Consider the following 20,305-nt stretch of genomic DNA (forward strand, 5'->3'; position numbering starts at 1 on the left):
AAGGGGCCTTTCCCCCTTGATCACTAATTGAGAAAATGCCTTACAGTTGGATCTCATGGAGGCATTTCCTCAACTGAAGCTCCTTTCTCTGTGATAACTCCAGCTGTGTCAAGTTGACACAAAAATAGCCAGTACAGTGGATCCCATGGTCCCTATGGTTTAACGGGTACTGTGAACATAAATTCACTGAATGCACCTTGAATTCTTTCTGCTTTTAATGTTCTTTTAAAACCATACTTATTAATGTACATACATTATACAGCTTCTAAATATTTAGTGCCTCACATTGACAGTAAATCCAATAGCTATTACTTACATTTTTTTGTCTTTATACAATTTACTTTTCTGTTTATTTGCTTTGTTTTTCCAGACAGGGTTTCTCAGTGTAGCCTTGGCTGTCCTGGAACTCGCTCTTTAGACCAGGCTGTCCTGGAACTCAGAGATCTGCCTGCCTCTGCCTACTGAATGCTGGGATTAAAGTTGTACACCACCATGCCCAGCTTATAATTAAAGATATAGTTACAGTTGTAGGCTATTATGTCTGTGTATTACCTGCTAAATTTTTCATGTGAAGGACATGAAAGGTTTGTAGGCATAAAATCCAAGGGTTCTGAGGACTTAGTAACCCGTTTGAATAGAGGCCTAAATAATAAACGGACTATTTAAAGCAATTAAAACTATTTTTGGTGACTCAGTTCTATGAAATTATGATTTTTCTAGTAAGAAGTATTTAGAATAATGACACCTGAAAGAGAAAGAAATGTGTGTCCCTGCAAAGCCCAGGAGGAAGCTGGGTCTGGCAGGCCGCAGCCAAGGCACACGGCATTGCTGGCTGCTCTCAGAAGGGCTTTTTCTCTTTTTTTGCTTGGTTTACTTTGTTTATATTTGCTTCTTTGCTTTAACTTTTTTTAATTGAAAAAATATTTATCTTAATATACAATCTATTCTGACTGGGGTTTCCCCTTCACCCAGCTCCTCAGAGCTCCTCCCCACCCACCTAAACTAACTCCCTTTCTTGTCTCTCAATAGAAACAAACAGGCATTAACAATAATCATAACAATCCCGAATAGGACAGTCAGAGAAAGAAACAGAAAGGAAAAATATGAGCTGAAGAGAAAACAAAGAAACATATATAAACAGACATACACATTAGCATACACAGGATGAATCCCATGAAAACCCAAAACCAAAAACATTAATATAGAAGCAAAACACCTGTTTCATAATGTAATATATGTTTATTATATATGTTTATATTTATTACATATTTAATATATTGTATAATATAAGCATATAATTATGTATTTTAAATATGTAATAAATATTTTTTAATATTTATTTGTGTGTGTATATATGTATATAATGCTTAAACAAAACATGACCAGAAGGTGGGAGGGGGGCGGGGTGGGGGGAAGAAAACTTCCAAAAACACCATTGAGTTTGTTTTGTGCTAGCATCTGCTGCTGGGCCTGGGACCTGCCTTTGATTTGTATGCATAGTGAGACTACTCCTTTGGATAAAGTTATTCCTTTGTGAGCAGTTCTCAACTGGAGAGAACTCTTGGGTTAGGTAAGGGGGATTGTGTTCATTTCCTCTTAGTCCTGAGCTCCTACTTACTGGCTTACCTATGCACACCTTGCGCATGCTGCACACACAGTCGCTGTGTTCAGAAGGCTCCTTGTGTTGTTGTGTCTAGAAGGCTCCTTTCCTTGGTGTCTTCCTCCCTCAGCCCTGAGGGGAGAGATTTGAGGGAGACATCCCATTTAGGGTTGTGTATTCCTAGCTGTCTCACTCTGCATATTATCTAGCTGTGGGTTTCTGTATTTGTTCCCATCTGCTGCAGGAGCAAGCTTTCTGATGACTAACCAAAGCATTCATCTATGAGTATAGCAGAATGTCATTGGTCATTTTATTGCTACATTCCTTTGGCAAACAGCAGTATTTGATTTTCCGCTGGATACATGGACTATTTTGTCTCATGTTTTAGGCTCCCTGAGGAGTATCAGGTGCGGGTCTCGTCTTTTGAAGTGTTCCTTAAATCCAGCTAGTGATTGGCTGTTCACACAACTTTTCTTCCTCTGTTGCACATTGTATCTTGAAGGCAGAGCACCATTGTAGATTGAAAGGTTTGTAGTTGGATTGGTGTTAGCCTTTCTCCTCTGATAGTACGCAGAGTTCCTTACAGTTCCAGGAAGGGGGACAACCAGCTTGACTTATCCATCATTGATGACTTATATAAGTGTTGTCATCAGCAACAAAGCCTTCCCATCAGCTTTTAGAAACTCCCAAGGATCAGCCTCAGCATGGAGACGGGGAGTGAGAGAAGGGGTGTCTAAGGGTGGTGAAAAGAACAACTTGAAGTCAAATTGTGAATACAAGCTGACGACTTTGTTCTGCTTGATACAACTTTTCCAGTCTGCTTCTCTCTGTCCTTGCTTTCTCTCTGGAGGCTTCTCTCTATATATTCAGCTTGCTTGCTATTCTAAGAGATCTCTCTGTCCATGCTACTGGCTTGTGAGTGTGTGTGTCTATGTGTTTGTGTCTGTGTGTCTATGTATATCTGTTCTCCAAGCAGTTCTCTTTTTTGTAAAGATTTATTTTATTTATATGAGTTCACTGTAAATGTTTACAGACACACCAGAAGAGGGCATCAGATCCCATTAAAGATGGTTGTGAGCCACCATGTGGTTGCTGAGAATTGAACTCAGGACCTCTGGAAGAACAGTCAGAGCTCTTACCCACTGAGCCATCTCTCCAACCCAGCAACAATTCTCTTTATCCTAGAAAATTCTCTGCTGCAGAACGCAGGTCTAGTCTTATATTTTCCATTTCAATCCTGGCATTTACTCCAGGCTTCCTTTAGATTATTTTATGAATCAGCATCCACTGACCTTTGATTCTTAGGAGACAGCAAGCATACATTTTTTTTTTTAACATTGCAAAAGAATTCAGAGATCTGTCTGCCTTTGTTAAGCACAGATCTCTTTGTATGCTAGTTGAGTAGAACCTTGTCCTGAAATTACCATTTCTGCCACACTTAGGTTTAACCTTGTTGTGTCTCAGGCTGACCTTGAACTCAAGAATCTGCCTGCCTTTTTATCTTTCTGACAAGGTGATTCATAGTGTAGCTGCCTTTGTTCCTTTAGATTCAGGAAGCCCCTCATAATTCATATTGCATCCTTATATTTTACATAGTTGAGAAATTGTGTGTGTGTGTGTGTGTGTGTGTGTGTGTGTTTATGTGAGTATTGTACTCATGTGTTTAGAGCTTTTTTCCATAGTCTTAAAGGCTGTCCCGAAGGTCCTAGTGTTTGTTGAGACATTAGCCACACCTTCAACTCCTGCCCTTAATGCTATCTTAGATTATCATGAATTAATGATAATGTTAACAAAGAGGTCATTTCTCAGAGGTATGTGAAAAATATGTACATTATTATGCAAACAAGCCTTACACCCACTGGGTTAGTGGGAGCTTTCTTTGGGCCTGTTTGGCCAACAACTCAATTAGGAGTAGCCTATTCCTGGCCCTGGAGGTGCCCTCAGGTGGCAGGAGATGTCTAGACAGACCTTTATCTCCTCCATTCTTGGGTACAGTGGTTCAATGCCACAATAGAGGTGGCGATGCCTTTGCCATATGCGTGTTGTTTAGCCAAGAGGCCTCTTCCTCCCTCTAAGGATGAGCTGACCTTTTCTACAGCCCATTTGTTTTTCTTACATTATACTTAGAGGGTGCTTTGTTGTTTTGTTTTAAGGGGTACTTTTTTATGTTCTGTTTCTGAAGACTAGTTAAATTCTCCCAAAATTATGAGAATTGACAAATTTTTATCTAGTAAAAGAAATGTAAAGACCTCTCACACTTTATTGCCACCACCTTATGGAAGAAAGAGATTCTTAAAAGATAGAACAAACTTGAATCCAAGTCCTTTAAATAAACTGAACTTTACAAAACTTATGACAAAAAAGTGAAAACCCAGGTATGGCACATGCCTATATTGGTCAATTGGGAGACTGAGGTTGAAACCTCCAAGAGCTACTTGAGTACCAGGCTAGCTAGCCAAGACAACAAACATACCAAGACCTTTCTCAGCAAAGGAGAAAGAAGACCTCATTGTACCTGAGTGCCCCACATTGCGGACATTGGAAGACCTCTGCAGCCATTGCTCTTAAGAGCCAAGCTATTTCTTCAGCCACATACTTAATGGTTTTCATTGGTTTATTTTAAATATTTCTTTTAAGTTTTTTACTTATGTGTAATTATATGTCCACATATATGTGGATACCCACGGAGGACAGGAGAGGGTGTCAGATCCCCTGAAGCTCAAGTGACAGGTGATTGTGAGCCGCCCAACCTGAGGGCTAGGGACAAAACTCTGGTCCTGTGCATGAACAGTAAGTGCTCTTACTGGGGAGCTACCTCTGCAGCCTTCGTCTAAGTGATTAATGGGTTAAGCTTATGATTTTATAAATTCATCAATGAAGAAAATCCTATTCCTAGTCGGTGGCAAATCACAGATGTTCTTGAGTATTGGCAACAGTGTCATTCTGTAAGAACAATTCAGATCAGCAGATATTTATTAAGCATGTTAATATACACAATACTTAGTACTTTGGGGGATACAAAAGAAGTAGACTCAGTGTTCACTATAATTACAAAAGCTGTCAGAAGGAACCCCCCCCAAGCCTTAAAAATATTGGATAAAATTTTACAATGAGGGAAAAATTGACTTCTGCAAACTGAGATACTCTTAGTTTAAGACCAATGTATATGAGACATGTAATATCCATCCACATTCTCTATAAAATATGAAATATTATAGATCTGATGTTGTGGTTAGGAATGGGAGAAGGACAGGATGCAACTTCTTTCTTAAAGAGATAAGACTCATTTTAAATTTTATATTTTTTTTAACTTTGGTATATGTGGGGTGAGGTAGTTGTGAATATGAGTGCAGTACCTGCAGAGTCCAGAAGGTGGCATTAGATTCCTGGAACTGCAGTTCCAGGGACTTGTGATATGGGTGCTGAGAACTGAGCTCAGGTCCTCTGCAGGAGGACCTCTCACCTCTGGGCCATCTCTAGCCCCTTTATGGCTGTTTGCTTTGGGGTTTTTGTTTGTTTGTTTATATGTTTTGTTTTTTCAAGTGTGACCATGTAACTGGCTAGGAATACTGATGATGTAAACTATTCACTGAGTCAGAAGTGTAGTCTTTCAAAAGAATGTTCCAAGAAAAATGAATATCTCACTTCTACTGTGTATCACATGCTAGCAAGTTGTTGCCAGTCTGTCTGTTTACATACATTTGAAAGACTCTTAGGATCTGTCATTAAGATGGAGTTTCTCTCCTCCTTCTCCTGTTGGAACCATAAGATATGTGAAATATTTTTAAATAGCCCTGATGGAAGTGGTAAAGTGGAAACTGTGATCTTTCTGAAGATAGGCCAGTGCAGCATTTCTTTAAGAATAATTAGCATTAAAGACCACATACCCAATGCCTGAATAATTCCAAGCACAGAATGAAATCAGAATAATGTATTATTCATTATTATGTTATGGCTACATGATTCAGGAAATACACCACAAACTGGATCACATTTGCATACCTTCATTAATTCCGTGAGCAAATTAATGCTAATGAAAGAGAAAACAAGCATAGGTAATTCTTGGTTTTAATTCTTATTACTCTGTGATTAGAAACCCATTTCTTTCATCATTAATATTGCTAGTATATTAAAGTTATTGCTACTGCTTGCTAAGTAGACTTCAGTATTTAAAAAAAGATAATACTCAGTTCCAGTGCTATATTCAGAGTATATTTGAAAATCTGACATATATTGACATGCCCTTTGCAAACTTCTTGCTTCAGATTATCATTCCATTTAATTATCTCTACTTTTAAGGCTGTCAAAGTTTTCTACAATCTAAGCTATAGAAACTAACTGTAAACTACTGACAATATGTATCTTCAAGATTTTATAAGTTTAATTCCCAGGTTTGGGCTTTCTATTAGAAAGCTCCACCTGTGAACTTTGCCCTGAGGTGCCACTGCCATCTCCTATGTCAGTGCTAAGTCCTTTCAACTCACTCCCCTTTCCTAATGTCCTCAGTAAAGAATAGTCCACTGCCTTCTGTAATCAGCTAGCATCGGGAGGAAAGTCCTCGGTTTGCTATCACAACAAAGTCACTGAATACTGTATTCAACACCAGGGCATTGTGAACGTGCCTTCTCTGCCTTACAGCTACAGCTCTGCACTGTCCCTTCTGTTCTCCCGTACTTAGTTAATCAGCACTCCAGTTCATGTGATCTAGTTGTGTCTTTTAGAAGTACTGTGGTTTGTATTTTGGCTTTACCCATTACAGAGTGCCAAATGGATACAGATGTGTCGCTTAATGTCATCCATTCCTTCTTTTGTCTGTTGTTTAAAAACATTTGCTAGCAGAAATGTCCTTCTGCAGCACACTTTCTAGCAGACAATGAGCTGCCAACTCGAATAGACAGTAAACAAATAAAAAGAACAGTGTATTACGCAGGAAATTCCCTCTTGAGTTCTCAAACAGTGTCGGCCACCAGTTGTCAATTGAAATAACCCTTGAAAATATCTATGGTATCTCCTATGCCAACACACACTTTGTGGGATCTTTTAATTAATTAATTTTATGACAATTACATTTTAATACTATATGGTAAGGAAGTTAATATTCTGCTGAAAAGCACTCAGCCTGAAATGATTTCAGCAAGACCCTATAAAATTAAAGTAAGTATAATTCATAAATTTAGATGAAGTTTTAATTCCTCCATGTTACAGCTAAATCTTCAGGATGGTATTAGTGTAGGAATCCCTTGTTTTAATTTATGGATGGTATTGGCGTGGGAATTCCTTGTTATAATTCATGGATGGTATTGGAATGGGAATCCCTTGTTGTAAGTCATGGATTAAAGGTATTGACGTGGGAATCCCTTGTTATAATTCATACTGGGTGAGAACTGCTGTTGCCTTTTCTTTGACAATGGCACTGTGTTATCCAGTTCTCTGATGCCTTCAGTTCATTACAAATAGGCTTCTTTAAGACCTTAAACCTTTACCTCTAAAGTTAATTGCAAGCATATACATATATATACATGTCCATTTCATGAACTAGACCAGTAGTGTTTTTCTTAGAAGAGTAGAAAGCTATAAAAGCATCTGAAACATGCTCACCGCCTTATTGTAGTGCCCAGTATGTGTATGGAAATTCATTTGCCAAGGTTTTGATTGTAGGGCAAAGCTTTTTTTCTTAGCTTATTAAACCATTGATGACCATTAAAGCATCCATGCTCTTACGTACACTTTCTCATATTCTCTCTACCTCTCACCCTCATTTTATACCATAATAAAATATTACAGTATAAGCCAGGGAGTGGTGGCGCACACCTTTAATCCTAGCACTTGGGAGGTAGAGGCAGGCAGATTTCTGAGTTTGAGGCCAGCCTGGTCTACAAAGTGAGTTCCAGGACAGCCAGGGCTACACAGAGAGATCCTGTCTCAAATAAATAAATAAATAAATAAATAAATAAATAAAATATTATAGTGTAAACAGCATACTTAGCAAACAGTTGAGAGGAAGTTAATATCTGATTAATTTTTCTCACGTACCTAATTTAGGGTGTTTTTTTTTTTTAAGTTTTAGTTAATTGCCATCAACTTAATATCATTTACATAGCTCTTTCCTGTTCATATTTTTTCGGTTTATATAATTATTAAACTAGGCAGAGCACTCATATTCCATCTTGGTAAGTGTACAACAATTGTACATGAGAGCACAGTAGGAAATAGCTTTCTCTTTCTTAAGACTTCATAGAGGGAGGTAGGAAGAATTCTCCATAAAGAATTGGGTGCATATTGTGCTACCACTGTCTCAGTAAGGGCTTCTGTTGTAGTGATAGGGGGGAAAGGCTTATATCTCTTGGATCATACTCCGTCATTGAGAAAGTCAGGTTAAGAATTCAGGTTGAAAACAAAAATAGGAGCCATGGAGGAATGATGTTTACTGCCTTGCTCTCCATGGCTTACTCAGCATGCTTTCTTATCTTGTTCCTGTGAGAGGAGTCTGTGCTTGTGTACTAAGATTCATGTACTGTCTGTATGTATGATCTACTTCAAAAACAGGAAAAGAAGTGTGACTTCATCAGGTGGCCTTAAAGATAGAAAATATGGGTCTGGAGAGATGGCTCAGCGGTTAAGAGCACTGAGTTCAAGTTCCATCAATCACATGGTGGCTCACAACCATCTGTAATGAGATCGGATGCCCTCTTCTGGTGTGTCTGAAGACAGCTACAGTGTACTTACATATAATAAATAAATCTTGAGAGAGAGAGAGAGAGAGAGAGAGAATATGTTGAACTTCACAAAAGGATTTCAGAGGGCTTAATTATGGAATCTATCAAAAAGGGAAATAAGACATAACAACTTAAATTGTACCATGTGCAGCTAATTTAGTTAGGAGAACTTATTTTAGTCCAATTTGTTGTATTTTGCATACTTAGTACTAAGATTATGTAACTGTTGGGAATTATTGAATCAGTGTATAATTACAAACCATAAATCATTGTATCCTAGTCCTCTGAAATGTAATCCATATGACCCTCCTCACGCGTGAGCTAGCTCTCTTCTTTAAAGGATCATCAGGTTCTGATCAGGATAAAATACTGCTTAAATTAGACTCAAATTTGGTTCATTAGACCACAATATACTTAGTTAACTGACTTATTTTCATAACTATCTCTATTTTTTTCACCTCTTTGTCTTCTGGATTTGAAAGTGGGGAAAGAACCATGAAAATATTGGCTTGTATTTGTTCAGTTTTATATAATAACCAACAAAAATCAAATTCATTTTAAAATAAAATCAAAAGAATGAATATTTTAGTCCCCCCTGTAATGAAAGCCATTGGACTGAGAAGACAAATTTCTACTATCCCAATAGTGATAAGACTTACGCTAGCCCAATACTTCATTATGGAAATGGCAGCAGAAAGTAGCTTCAGTTGCCTAAATGTCTAATGTTGTTCTAGGGACTGAAGGACAGAGCTTAAACCCCTAATGATTTGCTTCTTCAGTTAAACCATAACTGTCTCCTTTATATAATAGAGAAAGGTGTCTTTTTTGATAAAATATATGATTCTAATATTAAATCAAGTAGATGATCCTCAGACATATGTCTGCTACTTCAAATGTTACGATGATATATCAAATTTGACATTCTTTACTTTTTAGAAAAAAACTTAGCCTACTTTAATTTTTAAAACTTCTTTACAGTCCTAAAGAAGTCATGAACTATAAAACCTACAAGAGAAAGGAGGAATCCTCATGAATGCATTTGATTATTGTTAGGAGATTGCTGAGCATGGACCCCAGAGCCTCGTGTATGCTAAACACACTCCACTGAGCTGTGCTCCTCAGTGGTGAATGTGTTCACTTGAGGACCGAAATGCCGGAGGCACTTTGTTACCCGTCAGTCAGGGAACTTCTGTTTCCTGACATGCTAGCTCCACTCAGCATAGTGTAACAGTGGCTGACTAAGAATCAATTGTGAGCTAGCCAAAAATCATAGTTCCCAAGGACAGTACTCTCACATCCAAGTGCCATGCCTGTGACTTCTGAGATTAAAAGCCATTGAGATGAAGAGCCCCATTTGTGAGTAAGTTGATGCTTATTGATAGACAGTACAGAACCAGTACAGACAGGACAGTGCTTCTTTAGTCCATCTTTAATCTGGCAACTGCTAAGCATGGCCATCTTGGGAGAAAACATTGGAGAAGTCAGACAGATGAGAAATTGTATAAGATAGGACATCCCCAAAGTATGTTGTATAAGTAGAAGGAATGAGCATTGTGGGAAATGACTCTCCTACTAAATGCCTGTCACCTCACATTGGCTTCTTCATGGGTTACTCTGAAAATAGAAAGGCTGGTATGGGGAGAGAGGGAGACAGAGACAGAGAACACCTTGGGTAGGAATAATTGTTAATAGAGATGACTTAAGTAGGCTTGCAACCTGATTAATGGTCTAGAAACATTGATTTTGCTTACAATGAATACATAAATAATTAAGCAATATGTTACTATGTTGGATTAATTAGAAAATATATGACTTTGTTCCCATAATTAAGCATGGTAGAGCTGGGCGTGGTGGCACACGGCTTTAATCCCAGCACTTGGGAGGCAGAGGCAGGCGGTTTTCTGAGTTCAAGGTCAGCCTGGTCGACAGAGTGAGTTCCAGAACAGCCAGGGCTACACAGAGAAACCCTGTCTCAAAAAAAACAAAACAAAAAAAAAAACATGGTAAAACTTAAATTCTGTATGCTCCTTTTATATTTTCCAATGACTATTTTTTCTCAAAGATGTTTATCAAATACATGTAATAATACGTAGGTAATGACTTTAAATACATTTGTCAAAGTTTCATTTATTTTATTTGGTAGTGATGTATTTAACATCCATACTCTTTTATTAGGATTTGGAACTTGGAAGGAAAGCAGACAGCTCATTTTCTTCTTCATTCTCCTGGAATGAGTGTGTGCTGGCATCCTGAGGAAACTTTCAAGGTTGTTATCTATAACTTAAATTTCCTTTACGAAGTTTAAAGGGCACACAGGTATAATCCTCATAAAGGAAGGACCGATGGCTTCTACCTCAGGCGCAGATTAGTACAGCTGCACTTGAGTTTTATAGAAATAAAGACGTTCGTAGTTTCTCGAAACTGTTAGCCCTTTTGCAACCATCATTCATATATACAGAATGTGCTTTTCCTGGCCCTTGGCAGATTACAGCCTAAAAATTGGTATTCAGTCTAGTTAGCAGTATGCAGTTTTCAAAAAAGAAAAAGAAATTGAAGTTAAATCCATGCATATGAGCCGTATATAAAGAAGTGTCAGTGGCCTAAGGCGCGTGTGTCCTACATTAGAAGCACTCAAAGCTTTCTAAAGTACTAGTGAGTTTTAAATACCAGTTAGCCATAATTCATGGTGAAACCAGGAGCCATTCAACATGTCCTCTCATAGAGTGTCAATGCCATGTGCACCTCAGAATGAACCCTGCAGCATCTCCTGCAGCCATACACCTCCCTTGGACACCTGAGTTCCATAGACCTCTGACATCCTCGTGCTTTTTCATTTCACTGTTCTGCCCTCAGTTTTGCACAAAAGATAGAGTTTATTGATTCTGTCTACCAAATATACATTGTTAAAGCTTTTTCTCAATATACAATTATATTATGGCAACTTCTTTTTAAATTTAAGGCTGTTTCCTACCTATTATTTCTAAATGTTTGGATATATTTTCCTTTTTTGTTGTTTTAGCTTTCTTTCATTATTGTCATGCATATTTTGTTCTTATTGATTACTGTACCCCACTGCCCTTCCACTGTCTTCCTACCTTCTTATTGGTCCCCTTCTTGTCCTCCAAGACCTCCATCGTTCCTTCATGTCACACGTATTCTCTGACCCTCTGATATTAGAATACCCTTTCTTCTTCACTTCTCATAGGTCCCCTTTTGAGTTTCATGGTGTGTGTGTGTGTGTGTGTGTGTGTGTGTGTGTGTGTTTGTACATATGCGTGTTCATAGATGTGTCTAGTGATTACTGCTACACTATTCAGAATAGCTAACAAGTAGTCTAAATGTTTATCAATAGATAAAGGAAATGTATATGTATGCACACAATTGGATTTTAGTATTTAGCCATAGAAAAAAATTGTCACAACATTTGCAGGTCAGTTGGTACAAATTGAAACCTATACAAAGTAAATAAGTCAGACTTATTCTTGTGTTTTCTTTAAGTTCAGATCCTAGATTTTAACTTTTATATTGGTGTATATATACAGGAGGCTTAGGTCAAGGGGGTCATCCCTCTTCTAACTTGACTTGTTCTTCATAATTGTGATCTAACTCCGTAATTGCAGTTAGTTATTATGCTTTCAGATTACCACCAATGCATTAGATAATGCTCTCCTTCCCCCTCATTCTTAAGTGGAGACAACTTTAACATGGTGAATGCCTATTTCTTGAAACTAGTCCTGATGAATACATATGCGTGTGTGTGTGCGCGCGCGCGTCGTGTGTGTCTGTGTGTGTGTGTGTGTGTGTGTGTGTGTGTGTTTCTTTGTACATTCTGTTTGTAATTTGTTTTCCCTCTTGTAAATAATTAAAAACAAACTCCAAGCCATTGAACACATTAAATATTAGAACTTAGGTTTCTGACCAGTCCCCACTCTTTCCACTCCATCACTGCTACCTCACACTTCCAGATGTCTGCACCTTTAAATCGGCAAAATTAAACGAACATTCTCAGAAAGAAGGGACCTTACACAGTAGATAAAGCATATTCTTTGGATAATTAATACCCTGTCCAGCATACTTGGAAAAATCTTGTCCATTATAGATGATATTCTATGACATGCTTTCATAAATCTAAGAAACAATTTTCATATTGTAATTTTTTAAGATTGGGATTTATTGTATAAATTTATGCATTTGGTTACATTTTTCATCTGTTTCATAACAATTTATTAAACATCTAAAATTATTGGAATCATTTCAATTATTGGAGTCTTATAACAAGGAAATAACTCAGTAACAAGGGATTACTAATACTAATAATAGACACCCTTTTCTTGATTTAAGAGTTCAATATTTACTAGTGCTTGTAGAACAAGCCTATAGGTATCTCTGATACTTATGCATTTGGCTTCTGTTTGTGATATGTATGTGTGTATATATACATATGTGTGTGATGTGTGTTTATATTTCTTTTATGACATTGAATCTGCTTTCTCAAGTTTAGCTGATGAGATACATGGAGAGTTTTCTTTTTCCACCCTGTATGACAGCTAATGGTTGCAGAGAAGAATGGGACAATCCGGTTTTATGACCTAATGGCTCAGCAGGCCATTTTATCTCTTCAGTCAGAACAGACACCCTTAATGTCAGCACACTGGTGCTTGAAAAACACCTTCAAAGTTGGTGCTGTTGCAGGAAATGATTGGATTATTTGGGATATCACTCGGTCCAGGTAATTATTTGTCTATTATGTTACATAAATATGTTGTTAAATGACCCATATAGTCATTCTTGTACATAGAGGCCTCCATGTCCAATGGAAATGCGTGTCTCCTGTAGAAAAAGGAGAGAAGTGCTGTCCCTGTGGGGCCTCAGAGTGGTTCTAAGTCATGGCCATTGTTCACTGTTTCCAACTGAGTGCTTACTTGGGCTTTTGTTAAATTTACTGGGGTCCAAAGAGAAACACCTTTAAAACCGTCATTCAAGTTCATCTACTTCACTCTAATACATAATTTGCAAAATGCAAACTCTTGTTTTTTTTAGTTATCCTCAAGAAACAAGACCTGTCCACATGGACCGAGCACACTTATTTAGGTAATGTACTGTTTCTGCTGGAGTTGTGTGGATGCTTGATGTGGTAGTGTTCCACTTCCAGAGTAAGTCCCCAGCCCTCCTCTTCACTGGAGTTTGGGGACTGGTTTTCCTCTTTTCTCTGGCTGCTTTATAAGGGTTATTTTGCTTTCCCTACTAAGTAGTTGCTTTCTCTTTTGCTTTAGGTGAGCAGGACATGTAGTTTTCAGCCACTTAGAAAATGTTTATAATTCACAGAGACCATGTAGCCAGTATCCCAGTCCACCTCCAGGTCAGGATGGATTGTGCTGCCTCCTTCCCTGTCCTGCTCTGTACAAGTGCACACAGACCCATGTGCACACACAAGTATCACTGCATTTGAAACATAGTCATGCGACTCATATAGCTCTTAACATGCTAGTTACATGTTATTTGATTATGTTTGAATTTTTTTATTTGCGTGAACATATCTTGGTTTTTGTCATTTTATTCCACTGTATAGTCATTAAGCAAAAAGACTGAGAACAGTGAGGCATTTGTAATTTGCTGAAAGGGGTTTGGTTTTTGTTTTTAATCACATCTGAAATATCCCTAGTAAATTAATCAGGACTCCATTATTTTTAAGAATAAAATATATTCATCATAGTATTAAATTTTCATAGATTGGGCCTAGAGAGATGGCTCAATGGTTAAAGGCCCTGGTTGCTCTTCTAGATGACCCAGGTTCAATTCCCACCACCCGCATGGCAGCTCACACCTGTCTCTAATTCCAGTTACAGGGCTTCTGGCATCCTCACACAGACAGACATGCAGGCAAAACACCAGTGAACATAAAATGAGTTATATATTAAAAATTTTCTATAGATTATTATGAAATAATCCAAATTTCAGAGATATGATCAAATTATGTTTTTGAAACCAGTGAATTCTGTATGATTTGTGAGAAAGGCCTTCTCATCTCAGCGTGGTTTAGCAACTCTTCCATATCATTGAAAACTCAGACTCAGTGCTGGGGAGATGACTTAGTGGATAAGAGCACTTATTATGCAGGTAGAAAAACCTGAATTCAAAGCTCCAGTGCCCTACCCCAGCACTGGGGAGTGCAGACAGACGGATCCAGGCGCTCACTGGCCTGCCAGCCTGTAAGGAATGGTGACGCTGTGACTCAGTGAGCAATCAGAGGACAAAAAGAAACACTCCATGTTTATTAGATTGCTACGGCTTCCTTATGCCACTTATATCTCAGCCCCTGGAACTGAACACTGGCAGAACACAGCTGAGATTCAGATGTTATAGACAAAGAACAGAAGAGCTATTAAACAGCTAATAATATCTGAGACCAGGTCATTTATTATCAAAGAAATTTTTTTTCCTCAGGCCTTCTTCACCACACTGGCAGTACTAGTCATCAGTCAGGCATCCACTAGCACTTGCTGACTTAGGAAAATTCAGTGACCCAGATACCTTGAAGACTTTGATGTTCTAAGTAGTTATGTCATCCCAAATGACTTAAACACAAGTATATCACACAAATTTAAAAGAAATATCAATAAATGGAACTGGAGGTCTGGTGAGATGGCTCAGCGGTTAAGAGCACTGACTGTTCTTCGAGAGGTCCTAAGTTCAATTCCCAGCAACCACATGGTGGCTCACAACTATCTATAATGGGATCCGATGCCCTCCTCTCAGTGCCTGAACACAGCTACAGTGTATTCATATAAAATAAATAAATAAATATTTTTTTAAAAAGAGCTGGAGAGATGGTTCAGCAGTTAAGAACACTGGCTGATCTCCTAGAGGATCTAGATTTAATCTCAGCACACACATGGCAGCTCACAACTGCTTTGATCTTCAAAACCTCCATACATGCAGATGCCTTGTGTCTCCATCTGTAGAGACCAGGTTACATGCAGATGCCTGTGTCTCCCATCTGTAGAGACCAGGTTAACCTTGCTTGATTTTAGCACATAGTTCAGGACTTACAGTTAGCATTCAACAATAATGCAGAACAAAAAAGTATTCATGGCTAAGTAAAGTGGAGGTCTGCATGGAGTCGCAGAGCATCGTGGAGTTGCTGCTTCTGCGCAGGGGTAGCCTAGTCTAGAGCACTTTGTCTGTAGGGCGGAGCTTACTGTTATGCTTTCCTCTCTTAGGTGGTCGGCCATTAGTGAAAACCTGTTTGCAACCACTGGATATCCTGGCAAAATGGCCAGTCAGTTTCAGATTCATCATTTAGGGCACTCTCAGGTAATGCAAAAATATTTCCTGGCATTTCTGGGTACTTGGTTTTCAAATTGGATTTTTTTTTACTTTTCTATCCATAGATCCCAAATTTGCAGTTACTAACTAAAAATACTTATGTCTGCTATCTGCTTAAACCAAAGGTTTTTTTTCTTTTAATGTTTTGATCACCAGTAGCAATAGATATATTTTTCTTCAAAATTAATAAAAAAATCATAGTTTATCTTTCATTTATGTATACTAATTTTGCTTGCTTAGTTTGTATAAATTGCAAAATTTTTTGATTCTGGATCATACCCATTTTTTAATAGATAACTTAGATTTTCATTGAAGTCAGGTGCAAATAGATAATGTATATTTCATCATTACTATGCTTCTGCTACAAACATAGTTTTCAATACATTTCTTACTTTTTATTTTAGATTTTTATTTTACATGTATGGGTGCTTGCCTGGGTGTATGCGTGTGCATGCGTGTGCACCACATGCATGCCTGGTGCTTGTGGAGGTCAGAAGGGGTTATGGATCCCCTAGAACTGGAGTTAGGGATGATGTGAACAACTGTGTGGAGGCTAGGTTTTAAACCCTGGGTCCTCTGAAAGTGCTCTGAAAGACCCAGTCTTGCTTATAATCATAATTTAGGGGCTGCCAAGGAGTCCACTGCTTTGTAATTATTTTTCTGCACATGTATCTCACATAAGAGCACCTCTACTGCCTATCTTACTCCTGCCCACCTTTGTTGCACTATTAAGATATCTCCTCTGTGATGCTGCCTCTGCTTTGAGATAATAATCTAATAAGTAACATCTCTTATATCACTAATAATAATTATTTCATCAACACTTACCAGCACTTATATTTATTAAATGTGAAATACATTTCTTTAAAAAGAAAAAAACAAAACAATAGTTTTCTTTATTTTCTGAGTTAAGACTTCACTGTGCTTCTTTGATTCCCATGTTTTCCAGCCTGTCCTCATTGGTTCTATAGCTGTCGGTTCTGGTCTTTCCTGGCATAGAACACTTCCACTGTGTGCAGTTGGAGGAGACCACAAGCTCTTGTTCTGGGTGACAGAAATATGATTTTCCTCTGTATTTTTGATCCTTCACTTTGTATTTTTAGTATATATTTTGGAAAAATCCTTATTTTTATATCAAACATACTGTAAATCTAGAAATGCCTCAGTTGTCTTTTCTGATAAATAAAATGATAAAGACTACATGAAAAATATGTTCCTGTTGTGTTGGTGTACTTTTTGAGCTATGTTTTTTTTTTTTTAATCTACCTCCCTTCTTACCCTTACTCCACCCTAATCCCTTCTAGTCCCCACACACACACTAGGCAGGACAGAAAGAAGGTTAGCACGACCTGGGGTGTCAATCTCTGTAGGCTACTTCCTGCTGATTAAGGGCATCAGGTTCCTTAGGGAAAGTCCAGTCTTCTCTCGTCAAGCTATCCAATTTCTTCTCCCTTTGCTCACAACCACTTGACAAACCACAGCATCAGGGGAACAGCTGCCGCAGGCCCTCTCAGGGCTCTCAATTTTATACCCTATCAAAAGTTCCCAGAATTCCAAATGTAAACTATCTGCAGCTGGCAAAAATCACGTCCCTTGTAATGCACCAGGCAAATCATAGTCACCTGCTGTGAAACAGCCACTTTTCCCACACCAGAGATCCAAACTAAACATATTCACATACCATAACTGGGTTTTTAATGAAACCAAAATTCTCACTATACTGTTGTCCTTTGCTGTGTAACAAATGTGTGTACATACACCCAGATATTTTTAATCATCTTGTATCAACAGCTGTATATTCCAGCCTCTACACTTTGAATGTATATATACTTTTCCTAATTGTCGTAGATAAAAACACTTGAGAAGCCAGAGAGTAATCAAATATTTGAAAATTGTCATCTTAAGTTTTTGAAGTGGGGTCCAGGATGGACTGCTTGCCTAGAACAAATCCAGAATGTACCATTTGCCTGTTGAAATTATTTACTGTAACTGCCATCCGTTTATTCAAGGTAACCATCTTGGAAAGAGATAACTTATAGATGTTTAAATACAGTTTTGCCAAGAAAAGGGACAGGAAGTATTAACCCAAAAGGGAAGAAAATGCTGTTTCCAGTGGTAAATTATAATATTACTTTACTTTATAATAAAACATTTTCAAGAATTGAGAGGGATTTCTTTACCTTCAGTTGAAAGAACAGAGTTGGCTGTTTCCCTTAATTACATACAGGTTACAGGATACTGCCCAGTTTCTCACCTATTACACTCTTGTATTCTTTGCTGTTGTATCCTGGAATTCTTTCCTTACTAAGCCTGTTCTTTGAACTATGTTTCCATTTAGACTAAAGCACAAACCTTAATCTAAGAGGGGTGCTGTTAGCTCTAGGGCAGCCTATGTTACAGAGTCAGACCTTGTCCATTAGTGAGTTAGTGAATAAGAGACAGGCAGACAGACGGACAGACAGACAAAAACTGGAGAAGATGCCCATGGGAACCCGCTGTTAATCATCACTCTGGTTCTTGGTAAATAACTTGGATTCTGATATTGTTTCCTGGGTTTAGCTTCCCCATGTGTGTTTATAAACGTCTCAGAGGGTTTTCCTTCTGTTGGAGTGTCCCTCGGGATGGTCTCACATACAGACATCATGGAAAGAAAAAAAAGCTGTGCTGGTATGTCAAACCTTGCATTGTTTGACACTGTTGAACAAAGTCAGGATCTCACAAATCCGCAGGATGTCGGAACTAATCCTGGTCTTTCCAGATGATGGAGTCATTAGTCTCCTTTTTATGATCTGGCTGTTGGGAAATTTCAGTGCTTCTCATGCCAAAACACAGAACCACACACTCTTGTTTGTTTCTTACTTTAATTGTGACTATATACTGACACTGACCTAGATACGTTCCTGTCCTGTAGTCTCATGTCAGTAGAGAAAAAAAAAATGAAAAATATTTTTTTTGTATGTGTGACTTGGTGATTGTTGTTGCTTCTAATTTGTTCAGAGTCAGACAATCCCAGAAATGCAGGAGAGTTTAAGAAAAAAAAAAAAAAAACACTATTATGCCCCAAAAGGAAAGAAATGTCTATACCAGACTGTTTCCATAATTTTCTATAGTTTAGACATTAACTCAGTTTGACTCAACTAGTAGCATATTTACTCTTAGCAGAAGTATGTTTGCAAGGTGGAAATGGCGTTTCGATTGCTCGGTTTCCCTTATAGCAGTTCAGTTGAGTCCTTAGAACTAGTGTTCTGCTCTAGTGTGTCTTCACTGCCTGTGTGCTCAGTAACCGGACAGCGGTGAGCAGTTTCTTTAATAGTACACCTTGCTGATTGAAAAACATCTACATCTCTAAATGTAACTGCACATTTAAAGAAAGATAACCCTGGGCTGGAGAGATGGCTCAGGGGTTAAGAACACTGACTGCTCTTCCAAAGGTCCTGAGTTCAAATCCCAGCAACCACAAAGAAAGAAAGAAAGAAAGAGAGAGAGAGAGAACAATAACCCTAAGACACAGGTCTGGTTTTGTTACTTTACAGTGGTTATTTTTCTTAGTTTTCATCATGTACACCTTCCCTATTCTCCCTCCAAATCCTCTCATGTGCCCATTCCCCCCACCCCACCCCTGCACTCTTACAAATTTACAGATTCCTATTTTATTCTTAAATACCTAAGTGCAACCTGCTCAGTCTGTGAAATGTTACCTGAATGTCTATTGTCAGAGCTGACCTTCTAGTATTAGATAACCAATTAGTGTGCTCTTTCCTGGGGAAGACTATTTCTCCTACTCTTAAGCAAGCATTCAGTGGTTGCTGGTAGTTCTTTATGTAGGGTTGCGGCCTCCTGACCTTGACCCACTTTGACGTGCCTCTTGCCCTTGTTTAGGCAAGTTCATGTTTAAGCAGTCATGTTGCTTGAGACATTATTGATGTAGCTTCTAACATTACCAGAGACACAATCCTCACAGAAAACTCTCTGGGAATCCTCTGGTTCTTAAAATCTTTCCACCTGCTCTTCTGTAATGTTCCCCTGAACCATGAGAGTCACATTGTAATTGTATATGTTGGAACTACACTCCACAACTATACATTTTGATTGGTTGTGAATTTTTTGTACTATTTTCCTCCTCCTGGTTTTTTTTTTTTTTTTTTTTTGTACTAAATTTCCTTGATGAGGGATGAGAAAGACACTTATCTGTAGGCAGAACAAATATTTTAAAACCTAGGGATTATTATAAAAGTTTAGTAAACTTTTCTTTTTGAGTTTTCCTCCAAAGTCCATGACTCCAGTAGTCCTGGGTAGTTTGCCTGGGTTTCCAGTACTCATCACTATCTCCCTCTTGTTAAGCAGGTCTAAAGTCTATTAGAGATCTGTTGGTGACCACCAAGATATGTGTGCCCCTACTGTACCCTATGCCAGTTAGCATACCCATTCTAGCCACGGTGGTTCATAGGCATTATAACTAGCCAAGACTGTTGGTAGTGTCTCTCCCTCCTAGCCCTGTCAGATCCTCTGGGCCGGTGTCCAAAGTCCATGTTGTTTTTAGCAATAGAGACTTACCTTCTACTTCTGGTAGGCAATGAAGGCAATACCGTATAAGGGCAAAAGCCTATAATGTTTTCATAGTCTCTAGACAGCTCTGACCAACAACTCAAAGGAGGGGGGCTCC

General features: G+C 38.3%; 1 protein-coding gene and 1 pseudogene across 2 annotated transcripts in view; one reads left to right on the forward strand and one right to left on the reverse strand.

The window, feature by feature from the left end:
* Positions 1–16,838, forward strand: part of Nup37 (nucleoporin 37) — a 32,430-nt gene extending 15,592 nt beyond the window's left edge. For both annotated transcript variants that reach the window (XM_021174439.2, XM_021174440.3), the window contains exons 6-10: positions 10,492–10,582; positions 12,864–13,045; positions 13,357–13,407; positions 15,537–15,630; positions 16,592–16,838. In XM_021174439.2, the coding sequence (XP_021030098.1) occupies positions 10,492–10,582; positions 12,864–13,045; positions 13,357–13,407; positions 15,537–15,630; positions 16,592–16,705 (532 nt within the window). In that variant the 3' untranslated portion in view covers positions 16,706–16,838. The remainder of the gene's footprint in view (positions 1–10,491; positions 10,583–12,863; positions 13,046–13,356; positions 13,408–15,536; positions 15,631–16,591) is intronic.
* Positions 3,590–3,701, reverse strand: LOC115032262 (U6atac minor spliceosomal RNA; annotated as a pseudogene).
* Positions 16,839–20,305: the final 3,467 nt, after the last annotated feature.

The sequence above is a fragment of the Mus caroli genome, unplaced genomic scaffold, assembly GCF_978045245.1.
Source record: "Mus caroli unplaced genomic scaffold, Mus_caroli_1 scaffold_9, whole genome shotgun sequence".
Classification (NCBI taxonomy): Eukaryota; Metazoa; Chordata; class Mammalia; order Rodentia; family Muridae; genus Mus; species Mus caroli.